Genomic DNA, 14,834 nt, shown 5'->3' on the forward strand with positions numbered 1-14,834 from the left:
TTGGACCTGGTTTAGACCTGGTTTTAGTCCTGGTTTAGTCCTGGTTTAGACCTTGTTTAGATCTGGTTTTAGACCTGGTTTGGACCTGGTTTAGACCTGGTTTTACTCCTGGTTTAGACCTTGTTTAGACCTGGTTTTAGTCCTGGTTTAGACCTCCTTGGTTTAGACAGACCTGGTTTTAGTCCTGGTTTAGACCTTGTTTTTAGACCTGTTTAGTAGACCTGGTTTTTAGTCCTGGTTTTAGTCCTGGTTTAGACCTTGGTTTAGACCTGGTTTTAGACCTCCTGGTTTAGACCTTGTTTAGACCTGGTTTTAGTCCTGGTTTAGACCTTGTTTAGATCTGGTTTTAGACCTGGTTTGGACCTGGTTTAGACCTGGTTTTACTCCTTTTTTAGTCTTGGTTTAGACCTTGTTTAGACCTGGTTTTAGTCCTGGTTTAGACCTTGTTTAGACCTGGTTTTAGTCCTGGTTTAGTCCTGGTTTAGTCCTGGTTTAGACCTTGTTTAGACCTGGTTTTGGACCTGGTTTAGTGTCCGGCAATGAATGAAATTACGAAAGAAAAAAAAAAAAAAAAAAAAGGGATTTAGCCCAAAATGTGAAAACAGGAAAACTCCTCTGTGTAATCCATTTATTTCAACCAAGTAACTGTAATCCAATTACCACTCACTGAAACTGTAACTGTAACTGAATACAGTTACTCATAATTTGTACTCTGATTACTTAACTCCGGTACATGTAATCTGTTACTCCCGACACTGTGTAGGACAGGTGTTTTAACCCAACACAACAAACTACAAACTTTTCTACTGCAAACGTAACAATAATAACTGCAGCTTCCCACTTTTTTTTCCATATCCCCCCACGTCACATCACATCATTTCCATTTTCCTTATTTAACCCCGACTCCGCGCGCAATAAACAGTCCAAATGAATGCCCCTGCTGGTAGAAACATGCTTACGCAGCTCACGCACGGCTCCACATGCTTTTCATTTATCCTCTATCATCTGCAGACCGCCAGCCTCGTTTAAAAGAGACGCTCTAAGTTAAGGGATGACACAACGGGAACGCCGAACGTGCTCGCTTCATTCTTACGAAATGGGGGCGTTTCGGGTCCCGGTGCGTAAAATAAAATCTGTACACAAAGCCGAACGTACTCGAAACTGTGAATAAATCGAGAAACGCGACGTGAAAGTGAGAGTTTTGAGATAGAAATGTGAAAAAGCGAGGACGTTTGTAAAGAATTACGACGGATAAACTTGCGGACACCCCCGTTTCTCGTTTTGGTTCGGCCCACAGCCCCTTTTTGGTGGCTACGGCGCAGAGAAGTAGAGCACAACATGTTGGAGAGCGAAGCGGCGCTGCTCCGGCCAGAGTTAACTTTTTAATCCCGGTTTTGAGGCGTTATTGTCGGGGCACCAGCAAAGAGGAGGCAGTCGGTGGAGCCTCGGAGCTCAATGAGACTGTAAAAAGCATCAAAAAGTCATGGTGCTGGGAAGCTAGAAAAAAAAAGAAAAAAAAGAGGAAAAAAGCAAGAAGAAGTGGATTGACTTGGTTTGATGCGTTCGCTTTTGTGATTTATAACTCGGGGGAAAAAGGACGCGGAGAGGACGCCCGAGGAGAAGGACCGACTGTGGATAAAAAAGGGAAGCCCCCCGAGAGAGAGAGAGAGAGAGCGGGTACAACAAGATGCAGCCTGCCTCGGTGTTTTGGAGCTCCGTCCTGGTAACTTCGCTGCTCCACTACGCTCCAGGTAAAGGCAAAATCCGCCTCCCGAACTCCACTTTTCACGCTGTTTTTCCGCAGTTTCCTCGCCGCGCATCGGTTTCCACGCGCCCCCTCGGCACGTCCACCTCGTTATAAAGGCTTATTTAGTCCTCTTAATTGGACCCCGGGTTGCGTTTTAGCCCGGGTCACTTACATTTTCCACGGTTTTGAGCGTTTTTGTACGCTGTGCAACGCGCGCCCCTCTCACGCGGCGAGGCGAGTGGAGTATTTTTGAACTATGCCATGCTATATTTACTACAATGTATTCGCTGTTGGCATGTGCTATTCCAGGGCTAAGTAAAGCTTTGGGATCGGAGGCAAACACACACACACACGCACACGCACACGCGCGCACGCACACACAAGCCGTACGGAAGACTTTTTACGCACGGGATTTTCAAGTTTTGCACGGCGCTTTACGTGACATGATTTCGCGCAGATCACGTTTCATGTATTTGTCACAGATACACGAGGGTTTTACGAGCTCGCAGGTGTTAGACACGGACTCACCTGCCACTTTGATTTAGCAGTGTTGTTTTTTTTTTATGCCGTGCGGTGTTCACGGGGCGTACGGATTTGTAAAAAATGTTTGATTAAGGCTATTATAACAAGATAGGTGCCGCGCCGGTGCATGTAGGCGCACGCGTTTTTTTTTTGGTGAGGATCAAAGTGGTAAGCTTTAGATCCACCTCTGCGTGTTGTGGGAGGATTGCGGGGTTTGATACGGGGATTTCTGCGTGTTTTGGGTTCATCCGGACACTTCCAGCTGTCAGGAAAAGTCAAAAAGTCACGCGTTTTTTTTTTTTTTTTTTTTTTTTTTTTTTTGGTGTTTCTGTGCGTTTTTGGTCACGTTTTTGTCCAAGTAAATCAATGACGTGAGGAAATCGATAGTGGTTTGAGCTTTATTTTGTTATTTTCTGAGACAAAAAACGTGGATTTGTGTTGCCATGGCAGTTGATTTCGTTTGGGGGTCACTACATGTTTTTTTTTATTTTTTTTTTTTTTATTAAAAGTTAGTTGTGCCATTTATTTGATTAAAGATGCACCGTGTCACTTTTGTGGTCCGCCAGAAGTGGGACCAAGTTGTTGTTGTTGTTGCTGCAAGTCTCAAGTCTTTGACCTCAAGTCCGAGTCGAGTCCCAAGTCAAATAAGTCGAGTCTCGAGTCATTGGCCCACAGTGTTGGGAAGGTGACTTTTAAAATATAATCCCCTACAGATTACAGATTACATACAACAAAATGTAGTTTGTAATGGAATCTGTTAAATTACTTAAAGTGAGTAATGTAATCTGAATACTTTGGATTACTTGATATTGTCATGCTTTTTTTTTTAAATGACATGAATGTATCAACCACATCCTGAAAATTCTTGTTTGTTTTCTTCAAATTGTCTGAGCCCAAGTCTCCATGAACAGACTTTTGTTTACTGTCCTTTTAGTCCTGGTTAAATCCTGGTTTAGTCCTAGTTTTAGCCCTGGTTTAGCCCTGGTTTTGTCCTGGTTTTGTCCTGGTTTAGACCTGGTTTAGTCCTGGTTTTAGTCCTGGTTTAGTCCTGGTTTAGTCCTGGTTTAGTCCTGGTTTAGTCCTGGTTTAGACCTGGTTTAGTCCTGGTTTTGTCCTGGTTTTGTCCTGGTTTAGACCTGGATTAGTCCTGGTTTAGACCTGGTTTTGTCCTGGTTTAGTCCTGGTTTAGTCCTGGTTTTGTCCTGGTTTAGTTCTGGTTTAGACCTGGTTTAGTTTTTCCTGGTTTTGTCCTGGTTTAGACCTGGTTTAGTCCTGGTTTAGACCTGGTTTTGTCCTGGTTTAGTCCTGGTTTAGTCCTGGTTTAGACCTGGTTTAGTCCTGGTTTAGACCTGGTTTAGTCCTGGTTTTAGTCCTGGTTTTGTCCTGGTTTAGACCTGGTTTTGTCCTGGTTTTTAGTCCTGGTTTAGACCTGGTTTAGACCTGGTTTAGTCCTGGTTTAGACCTGGATTAGTCCTGGTTTAGTCCTGGTTTAGACCTGGTTTTGTCCTGGTTTAGACCTGGTTTTGTCCTGGTTTAGACCTGGTTTTTCCTGGTTTAGACCTGGTTTAGTCTGGTTTAGACCTGGTTTAGTCCTGGTTTTTAGTCCTGGTTTAGACCTGGTTTAGTCCTGGTTTAGACCTGGATTAGTCCTGGTTTAGACCTGGTTTAGACCTGGTTTTGTCCTGGTTTAGACCTGGTTTTGTCCTGGTTTAGACCTGGTTTTGTCCTGGTTTAGACCTGGATTAGTCCTGGTTTAGACCTGGTTTTGTCCTGGTTTAGTCCTGGTTTAGTCCTGGTTTTAGTCCTGGTTTAGTCTGGTTTAGACCTGGTTTAGTCCTGGTTTTAGTTCTGGTTTTAGTCCTGGTTTTAGTCCTGGTTTTAGTCCTGGTTTTGTCCTGGTTTGTCCTGGTTTTGTCCTGTTTAGTCCTGGTTTAGTCCTGGTTTAGACCTGGTTTAGTCCTGTTTAGACCTGGTTTAGTCCTGGTTTAGTCTGGTTTTAGTCCTGTTTAGTCCTGGTTTTAGTTCCTGGTTTTGTCCTGGTTTTGGACCTGGTTTTGTCCTGGTTTAGTCCTGGTTTAGTCCTGGTTTAGACCTGGTTTTGTCCTGGTTTAGACCTGGTTTAGACCTGGTTTAGTCCTGGTTTAGTCCTGTTTTTTTCCTGGTTTAGACCTGGTTTTGTCCTGGTTTAGACCTGGTTTACCTGGTTTAGTCCTGGTTTAGACCTGGTTTAGTCCTGGTTTAGTCCTGGTTTAGACCTGTTTTTTTCCTGGTTTAGTCCTGGTTTAGTCCTGGTTTAGTCCTGGTTAGACCTGGTTTAGACCTGGTTTTGTCCTGGTTTAGACCTGGTTTTGTCCTGGTTTAGACCTGGTTTAGTCCTGGTTTAGTCCTGGTTTAGTCCTGGTTTAGACCTGGTTTAGACCTGGTTTAGTCCTGGTTTAGATCAGAAACTGAGCGTTAAGTCCTACAGTCTGAACTTAGTCTTAGTCCCAGTTTTTAGTTTTAGCCTCTGTGAGTTTGAGTTCGACAAAATCTTTAAAAAAAAAAACATCCTCACTTTCCACAAATCAAACCTGTATTTTTCAAGTTTTGCAAGACTCCATGGAGATTCCTTAAGACTCCTAGATTTATGGACACACTGTGGAACATTCTAGACCCATCTCCATGGAAACGAGCAGGTGACAGACCCTCCGCCAGACAGGTTACACAGTGCGTCTTTAAAACAGTACATTTCGAGCGGTTTGACTTGGATGGTTTTTGGCTCGAGGCCCGACAGACTTTTACTCTGGATTGAAATTCTCCACAATGGCCTGTGTGTTATTTTATTTTTTCTCATAATGAAAATTGTGTCTCTGTTCACAAATAAGTATTGATCTCTTTTTACTATCGTTTTGTGCCAAGATTTGTGACAGATTCAAGCTTTTACAATCATATTCTCCTCTTGAGAAACGCAAACTACTCTTTTATTTTTGCTTTTTACAAATTAATTGCGGCTTTTTGCGTCTTTTAAAAGTCCGATATTACACAAAAAAATCCACTTTTATGATCTGTAATCCATGTGCAGTGTTGGGAAGGTGACTTTTAAAATGTAATCCCCTACAGATTACAGATTACATACACCAACATGTAGTTTGTAATGTAATCCATTAAATTACTTAAAGTGAGTAATGTAATCTGATTACTTTGGATTAATTGATTTGCTGTAGAGAAGCAAAGACTCGGATACTGTAACTGTATTAAACATATTATTGATAGAAGACGAGGAGACACGTCCACGCAGCAGGATTTAGTCCTGTTAAATCCTGTTTTAGTCCTGGTTTTAGTTCTGGTTTGGACCTAGTTTTAGTCCTGGTTTAGATGTAGTTTAGACCTGGTTTTAGACCTGGTTTTAGACCTGGTTTTAGACCTGGATTTAGACCTATCTTAGACCTGGTTTTAGTTCCGGTTTAGACCTCGTTTTAGTCCTGGTTTAGATCTAGTTTAGATCTGGTTTAGACCTGGTTTTAGTCCTGGTTTAGACCTGGTTTTAGTTCTGGTTTAGACCTGGTTTTAGTTCTGGTTTAGACCTGGTTTTAGACCTACCTTAGACCTGGTTTTAGTCCTGGTTTAGATCTAGTTTAGATCTAGTTTAGACCTGGTTTTATTTCTTCTGGTTTTAGGTTTTAGACCTGGTTTTAGTTCTGGTTTAGACCTGGTTTTAGTCCTGGTTTTAGTTTAGTTCTGGTTTAGTTCTGGTTTAGACCTGGTTTTAGACCTGGTTTTTAGATCTAGTTTAGATCTAGTTTAGACCTGGTTTTAGTTCTGGTTTAGACCTGGTTTTAGTTCTGGTTTAGACCTGGTTTTAGTTCTGGTTTAGACCTGGTTTTAGTCCTGGTTTAGATCTAGTTTAGATCTAGTTTAGACCTGGTTTTATTTCTGGTTTTAGACCTGGTTTTAGACCTGGTTTAGATCTAGTTAGATCTAGTTAGACCTGGTTTAGATTTCTGGTTTTAGACCTGGTTTTAGACCTGGTTTTAGTTCTGGTTTAGACCTGGTTTTAGTTCTGGTTTAGACCTGGTTTTAGTTCTGGTTTAGACCTGGTTTTAGACCTACCTTAGACCTGGTTTTAGTCCTGGTTTAGATCTAGTTTAGATCTAGTTTAGACCTGGTTTTAGTTCTGGTTTAGACCTGGTTTTAGACCTGGTTTTAGACCTGATTTAGACATGGTTTAGATCTATCTTAGACCTGGTTTTAGTCCTGGTTTAGATCTAGTTTAGACCTGGTTTAGATCTATTTAGACCTGGTTTTAGTCCTGGTTTAGATCTATTTTTAGACCTGGTTTTAGACCTGGTTTAGATCTATCTTAGACCTGGTTTAGATCTATCTTAGTCCTGGTTTAGATCTATCTTAGACCTGGTTTAGATCTATCTTAGACCTGGTTTTAGTCCTGGTTTAGATCTATTTTAGACCTGGTTTTAGTCCTGGTTTAGATCTATCTTAGACCTGGTTTTAGTCCTGGTTTAGATCTATCTTAGACCTGGTTTTAGTCCTGGATTAGATCTATTTTAGACCTGGTTTTAGTCCTGGTTTAGATCTATTTTAGACCTGGTTTTAGTCCTGGATTAGATCTATCTTAGTCCTGGTTTAGACCTGGTTTAGTTTCCAGCAATGAGTGGAATTCCCAAAAAAATAAAAAAAAAAAAAAAAACAAAAATAATGTGAAAAGAGGAAAATCCCGCCGTGTAATCCGTGTATTTCAACAAAGTAACTGTAATCCAATTCCAGTCGTGTTTCGCGCTCGAACGAAGCAGCAGCAAAACTCGACTCGGGGTCCGTTTGTGACGAGGGAAACGACGTTAAAACATAAACCAGAGAACGACGTAATATCGACGCTTCAAACTCTACGAGATCGTGAAAGGACATGAAGCGTGACGATGCAGATGTTTTCCTGTGACCTGCGCCCGGTGTTTTTGTTGGAGAGACGCTCGCTGAAACGGAGCCAAACTTATTAAGATGAATCACTTTTCCTGTCTGTCTTATCTTATAATTGTATTTGTACTTCGCAGGATCCCACATCAGCAGAGCGTCGCTACTGCTTCTGTGTCGGGACCAAAAACCGCAACATGGGTCATTTATTTACGGCGGGAAAGGAGCGATTTTTATTTTTTATTTTTTTTTTTTTTACACGGCGGTATTTTCCTGTTTTCACATTATTTTTATTTTTATTTATTTATTTATTTATTTATTTTTTTTTCGGTAATTCCACTCATTGCCAGGACTAAAAGCAGGTCTAAACCAGGACTAAATCAGGACTAAAAGCAGGTCTAAACCAGGACTAAATCAGGACTAAAAGCTAAAAGGACTAAATCAGGACTAAAAGCAGGTCTAAACCAGGACTAAATCAGGACTAAAAGCAGGTCTAAACCAGGACTAAATCAGGACTAAAAGCAGGTCTAAACCAGGACTAAACAGGACTAAAACCAGGTCTAAACCAGATCTAAACCAGGACTAAAAGCAGGTCTAAACCAGGACTAAACCAGACTAAAAGATCTAAACCAGGACTAAATCAGGACTAAAAACAGGTCTAAACCTAGGACTAAATCAGGACTAAAACCAGGTCTGAACTAGATCTAAACCAGGACTAAAATCAGGTCTAAGATAGATCTAAACCAGGACTAAAACCAGGTCTGAACTAGATCTAAACCAGGACTAAAAACCAGGTCTGAACTAGATCTAAACCAGGACTAAAATCAGGTCTAAGATAGATCTAAACCAGGACTAAACCAGGTCTGAACTAGATCTAAACCAGGACTAAAACCAGGTCTGAACTAGATCTAAACCAGGACTAAAACCAGGTCTAAGATAGATCTAAACCAGGACTTAAACCAGGTCTGAACTAGATCTAAACCAGGACTTAAACCAGGTCTGAACTAGATCTAAACCAGGTCTAAGCTAGATCTAAGATAGATCTAAACTAGGTCTAAACTAGGTCTAAACTAGGGACTAAAACCGGGACTAAAACCGGGACTAAAACCGGGACTAAAACCGGGACTAAACCGGGACTAAAACCGGGACTAAAACCGGGACTAAAACCGGGACTAAAACCGGGACTAAAACTAGGACTAAAACCGGGACTAAAACCGGGACTAAAACCGGGAGTGTGTAACTATTTTATTTTTACCAACCACCACAAACCAGAAAAGTCCCAGTTTTTGATTTCTGTAAACCTGGTCTCTTTACTTTTACCTCTCGTCTCTTTGTGTATAAACCCGTTTTATTTCTCCGTCAGTTACCGGGTCGTTGTCGAGTCCGGCCCCCACATCCTCTCGTCGCGTCCTCGTCGCCTCCGGGGGCAGCAGCGGCGCTCGTAATGCCCTCCTGCGGGTTATTTGCGTCACCCTTTTGCCCCGTGTTGTTTCCGACACCTTGTATTTACGGCGCGTCGGGACACGGCCGGAGGAATGTCGGGTCCCGCTGCCGCTTCTGAGTCGAAACGTTCAGCGGGGGGGGGGACACTTCGCCGCGACGCGCATCACGGCTAACGACGCTAACAGGAAGCTAACGGGACGCTAACGGGAAGCGGCGAGTTTTAAAGTGTAGTTTTTTTCTTTTATGGGGTTAAATATTGACCTAATAAAACTGAGTAATTGAAGGGTTCAGCAGTGTTGTCAGAAAGTTTAGTATCGCGACTCGATTTTGACTTTAAAGCCGCAGTTTGAAACTTTTTAGTCAAAATATCGACAAAAACAAAGCGTATTTTTTATTCATTTTGGTTTTGTTTATTGCACTGAAAAACTTTGAGTGGAGTTTCTTCTCCACAAATGAAACAAAACTCACACCAAAGTTCTTGTAGACGTGCAAATGTAAGAAACAGCAAAACTTAAGCTTTTTTTAAAATTATTTTCAAAAAACGTCAGATATGAGTCGTAAGAAAAATATCTGACGAAGGCTTTTTTTGCCGAAATGTTATTTAAAAATTGAGTGTGCCGTGCTTGCTTCTCCACAGACCTGACTCTTACTTGGCCTAGAGGAAAGCTGCTTGTTTCTGTGGAAATGTTGTACCTTTTGTATTGTTTATGATCTGTCATCTATAACCTCATGGAATTTCTTTTTTTTTATTAAAGTGCATTTATACACGATTTTTGCAACAGTAATTTCCAACTTTTAACGTCACTGAACATCAGTAGGTCAAACCAGGACTGAACCAGGACTAAACCAGGACTAAAACCAGGACTAAACCAGGACTGAACCAGGACTGAAACCAGGACTAAACCAGGACTAAACCAGGACTAAACCAGGGCTGAAAACCAGGACTAAAACCAGGACTAAAACCAGGACTAAAACCAGGACTAAAACCAGGACTAAAACCAGGACTAAACCCAGGACTAAACCCAGGACTAAACCGGGTCTAAACTAGGACTAAACCAGGTCGAAAACTAGGATTAAAACCAGGACTAAAACCGGGACTAAACTAGGACTAAACCAGGTCGAAAACTAGGATTAAACCGATTCATAACCAGGACTGTACCGGGTCTAAACCAGGACTAAACTGGGTCGAAACCAGGACTGTTCCAGGACTGTTCCAGGACTGTTCCAGGACTGTTCCAGGACTAAACCAGGTCTAAACTGGGACTGTACCAGGTCTAAACTAGGTCTAAACTAGGTCTAAACAGGACTGAGGTCGGAACCCAGGACTTTAGTCCTGGCCCGGAAGTCGTTAGTCCTGGTTCAGTCCTGGTTCAGTCCTGGTTCAGTCCTGGTTCAGTCCCTGGTTCAGTCCTGGTTCAGTCCTGTTCAGTCCTGGTTCAGTCCTGGTTCAGTCCTGGTTTCAGTCAGTCTGGTTCAGTCCTGGTTCAGTCCTGGTTCAGTCCTGGTTCAGTCCTGTCAGTCAGTTCAGTCCTGGTTCAGTCCTGGTTTTAGTCCTAGTTCAGTCCTGGTTCAGTCCTGGTTCAATCAGTCTGGTTCAGTCCTTGGTTCAGTCCTGGTTCAGTCCTGGTTCAGTCCTGGTTCAGTCCTGGTTCAGTCCTGGTTTAGTCCTGGTTCAGTCCTGGTTCAGTCAGTCCTTGGTTCAGTCCTGGTTCAGTCCTGGTTCAGTCCTGGTTTCAGTCCTGGTTTAGTCCTAGTTCAGTCCTGGTTCAGTCCTGGTTTTCAGTTCCTGGTTCAGTCCTGGTTTAGTTCCTAGTTCAGTCTGGTTCAGTCCTGGTTTAGTCCTGGTTCAGTCTGGTTCAGTCCTGGTTCAGTCCTGGTTTCAGTCCTGGTTTAGTAGTCCTAGTTCAGTCCTGGTTCAGTCCTGGTTCAGTCCTGGTTCAGTCCTGGTTTAGTCCTGGTTTAGTCTTGGTTCAGTCTTGGTTCAGTCCTGGTTCAGTCCTGGTTCAGTCCTGGTTCAGTCCTGGTTCAGTCCTGGTTCAGTCCTGGTTTAGTCCTGGTTTAGTCTTGGTTCAGTCTTGGTTCAGTCCTGGTTCAGTCAGTCTGTTCAGTCCTGGTTCAGTCCTGGTTCAGTCCTGGTTCCCTGGTTTAGTCTTGGTTCAGTCTTGGTTCAGTCCTGGTTCAGTCCTGGCTCAGTCCTGGTTCAGTCCTGGTTCAGTCCTGGTTGAAACAGACCTCACCTATGACAAACCTTCCGCGTTAGACTTTAATTTTCCACACAAACACTTTCACGTTCTTTCCCAGCGCGTCGTCGTCCTCGTGCCGCGTTCACCCTTCGTTTTCGGTCCAAACAAACGCGCTTTTGAACGTCGCTCTTTAAATAATTTACCGTTGCGTAAAGTGGATTGTGTGTAATCAATAGTGCAAAACCATGTCAAAAAACACTACAATATTCATGAGTAAACCCCCGACCCGAGAGAGACGTAGACCCGATACTGGATTTATTTTGGTTTTTTTTGACATGTCCTAAAAGCTGAAATCTGAACTGAGGTTTTATCGCGTCGTCAACGGAATAAAACCGGATAAAAGCGGATATTTTGTTGTCTAAAAAAGGAAGCGATGTGATGTAAATAATTGCCGTTTTTGTGATTTGATAATTGCCCGCGTTCAAATTGTGGTTTAGATTTTGATTTTGACTCATCTCGAGATCTAATTGGATCCCTCTGCCGTCCTCTTTTTTCTCTTTTTCTCTCTTTCTATCTCCTCGTTTTCTCTCCGTTTCACTGCAAAAAGTAAATCTACGTGAATTCAAACGACAAGAATTAAGACGATTTCACTTGATTTCTGTAGATTTCGCTTGACGACTGCGTTTGTGCGCGAGAGAGTTGTTGTTTTTTCTTTTTTCTTCAGCGTAACGAGGCGTAGTTTCCCTGTTTCGGTTTCAAAAAGACTTGATTTGATTTATCATGTGAAATTTACTCAAATCAGCGTAACGTGTCGTGAATTCAAGTGATTTTAACTTGGCGGGATTTCAGGTTGTTGTTGTTGAGCTCCACTCGTCCTCTTCCTCCTTCTCTTCTCCTCTCTCCTTCCTTCCTTTTCGTTCCTTCCTTGGCCTCTCTGTGTCCTGATCCCTCTCTCCTCCTGCTCTCCCTCGTCTCCTTTCCTCTTCTCCTCCTCCTCTCTAATCTCGTCATCTCCTCTTGTCCTCTTCCTCCTCCCTCTTTATCTCCTTCTCTGTGTCCCTGATCCCTCTCTCCTCTTCTCCCTCCTTATTTCCTCCTTGTTTCCTCCTCTCACTCCTTGTTTTCTCCTCCTCTCCCTCCTCGTCTCCTCCGGTGTCCTGATCCCTCTCTCCTCCTCTCCCTCCTTGTCTCCTCCTCTCCCACCTTGTCTCCTCCTCTCCTCCTCCTCTCCCTCCTTGTCTCCTCCTCCCTCTCTCCTCCTCCTCTCCCTCCTTGTTTCCTCCTCGCCCTCTTTGTCTCCTCCTCTCCCTCCTTGTTCTCCTCCTCCTCTCCCTCCTTGTCTCCTCCTCTCCCTCCTTGTCTCCTCCTCTCTCCTCCTTGTCTCTCTCCTCTCTCCTCCCTCCCTCCTGTCTCCTCGTCTCTCTCTCCCTCCTTGTCTCCTCCTCTCCCTCCTCTCTCCTCTGTCTCCTCCTCCTCTCCCTCCTTGTCTCCTCCTCCCCTCCTCTTGTCTCCTCCTCTCCCTCCTGTCCTCTTCTCTCCTCTCCCTCCTTGTCTCTCCCTCCTCCTCCTCCCTCCTCCTCTCCTCCTCTCCCTCCTTGTCTCCTCCTCTCTCTCCTTGTCTCCTCCTCTCTCTCCTTGTCTCCTCCTCTCCCTCCTTGTCTCCTCCTCTTCTCCTTCCCTCCTTGTCTTCTCTCCTCCTCTCCTCTCCCTCCTTGTCTCCTCTTCCTCTCCCTCCTTGTCTCCTCTTCCTCCTCTCCTCTTTGTCCCTCTTCCTCTCCCTCCTCTCCTGTCTCCTCTTCCTCTCCCTCCTTGTCTCCTCTTCCTCTCCCTCCTTGTCTCCTCCTCCTCTCCCTCCTTGTCTCCTCTTCCTCTCCCTCCTCGTCTCCTCCTCCTCTCCCTCCTCGTCTCCTCCTCCTCTCCCTCCTCGTCTCCTCCTCCTCTCCCTCCTTGTCTCCTCCTCCTCTCCCTCCTTGTTTCCTCCTCCTCCTCTCCCTCCTTGTCTCCTCCTCTCCCGCCTTGTCTCCTCATTGTGAGTCCCTTATCCCCTCTCTCCTTTCCTTCTGCTCTCTGTTCTCGTCTCCTCCTGTGTCCTAATCCCTCTCTCCTCCTCTCCCTCCTTGTCTCCTCCTCTCCGTCCTTGTCTCCTCCTCTCCGTCCTTGTCTCCTCCTCTGTGTCCCTGATCCCTCTCTTCCTCTATCCTTCTCTGTGTCCTGATCCCTCTTTCCTCCTCCCTGATGTCTTGATCCTCTCTTCCTCCTCTCCCTCCTTGTCTCCCTCTTGTGTGTTCCTGGTCCCTCTCTCCTCCTCCTCTCCTTCTGCCCTCCCTCCTTGTCTCCTCCTCTATGTCCTGATCCCTTTCTCCTCCTCTCCCTCCTTGTTTTCTCCTCCTTTCCCTCCTTGTTTTCTCCTCCTCTCCCTCCTTGTTGTCTCCTCCTCTCCCTCCTTGTCTCCTCCTCTCCCTCCTTGTTTTCTCCTCCTCTCCCTCCTTGTCTCCTCTTCCTCTCCCTCCTTGTCTCCTCTTCCTCTCCCTCCTTGTCTCCTCTCCTCCTCCTTTGTCTCCTCTTCCTCTCCTCTCCTCTCCCTCCTCTCCCTCCTCTCTCCTCCTTCCCTCTCCCTCTCCTCCCCTCCTCCCTCCTCTCCCTCCTCTCTCCTCCTCCTCTCCCTCCTCCTCTCCTCCTCCCTCCTCCTCTCCTCCTCTCCCTCCTTGTTTCCTCCTCCTCCTCTCCCTCCTTGTCTCCTCCTCTCCCGCCTTGTCTCCTCATTGTGAGTCCCTTATCCCCTCTCTCCTTTCCTTCTGCTCTCTGTTCTCGTCTCCTCCTGTGTCCTAATCCCTCTCTCCTCCTCTCCCTCCTTGTCTCCTCCTCTCCGTCCTTGTCTCCTCCTCTCCGTCCTTGTCTCCTCCTCTGTGTCCCTGATCCCTCTCTTCCTCTATCCTTCTCTGTGTCCTGATCCCTCTTTCCTCCTCCCTGATGTCTTGATCCTCTCTCCTCTCTTCCTCCTCTCCCTCCTTGTCTCCCTCTTGTGTGTCCCTGGTCCCTCTCTCCTCCTCCTCTCCTTCTGCCCTCCCTCCTCGTCTCCTCCTCTATGTCCTGATCCTTGTCTCCTCCTCTCCCTCCTCGTCTCCTCCTGTGTCCTGATCCTTGTCTCCTCCTCTCCCTCCTCGTCTTCCCGTTGTGTGTCCCTGATTCCTCTCTCCTCCTCTGATTCCTCTCTCCTCCTCCCTCTCTCCCTCCCGTCCCTCCTCCTCCTCTCCTCCTCCTCCTCCTCCTCCTCCTCCTCCTCTGATCCCTCTCTCCCCGTCCTCCTCCTCGTCCTGTCCGTGCTCTGTCCCCGGGGCCGTTGTTTGGACGTGAAACAGAAGGAGCAGATTGTGACCGGCCCCAAATGTCACCGGGAGACGGTCGCCTCCAAATGTCAACTCGATAACGCTCGATAGATAATTCTGTTTCTACTCCTCCTCCTCCTCCTCCTCCCCTCTCTCTCTCTCTACACACTTTCACTCGTTCTTTTGCTCTCCATCTTCCCCTATTCCCTGTCCCTCTTTCACTTTTTTTCCAATCTACCTCCCTCTCTCCCTCTCGACTCCTCTCTCCTCTTTCGTACAGTCATCAGTCTGTCCTGTATCTCTCTCTCTCTTTTCCTCACCCCCTCACCCTTTCTCTCTTTTATCAGTGTACCCCGTACCTCTCTCCCTCTCACTCTTTCTCTCTTCCTCTCGCTCTCCTTTTTCATACAGTTATGAGTCTATCATGTCTTGTCTTTCCCCCATCCCTCTGTTCTACTTCTCCTCTTTCATGTATTTATCAGTCTATCCCGTCTTTCTCTCTCCTCCACTCCTCTGTCATGCAGTTATCAGTCCGTCCTGTCTCTCTCTCTCCGTCTCTCTCCTCTCTCCTCCTCTTCTTCATGTTTTTATCAGTCCGTCCTGTCTCTCTCTCTCCTCCTCTCTCCCTTTTCGTACAGTTTCATCAGTCTGTCCCGTCTTCTCTCTTCCCCCTTCATGTATTTATCAGTTTATTATGTCTCTCTCTCTCTC

At 45.3% G+C, this 14,834-nt stretch overlaps 1 protein-coding gene across 1 annotated transcript in view; it reads left to right on the forward strand.

Moving 5' to 3' along the window:
- The first annotated feature begins 1,348 nt into the window (after positions 1-1,348).
- lrp4 (low density lipoprotein receptor-related protein 4) overlaps positions 1,349-14,834 on the forward strand; it is a 369,462-nt gene continuing 355,976 nt past the window's right edge. The window contains 1 exon segment of the mRNA XM_055154780.1: positions 1,349-1,751. Coding sequence (XP_055010755.1) covers positions 1,688-1,751 — 64 coding nt within the window. The 5' untranslated portion in view covers positions 1,349-1,687.

Source organism: Boleophthalmus pectinirostris, unplaced genomic scaffold, assembly GCF_026225935.1.
Source record: "Boleophthalmus pectinirostris isolate CB_2022bp ecotype Guang Dong unplaced genomic scaffold, ASM2622593v1 HiC_scaffold_19, whole genome shotgun sequence".
Lineage (NCBI taxonomy): Eukaryota > Metazoa > Chordata > Actinopteri > Gobiiformes > Gobiidae > Boleophthalmus > Boleophthalmus pectinirostris.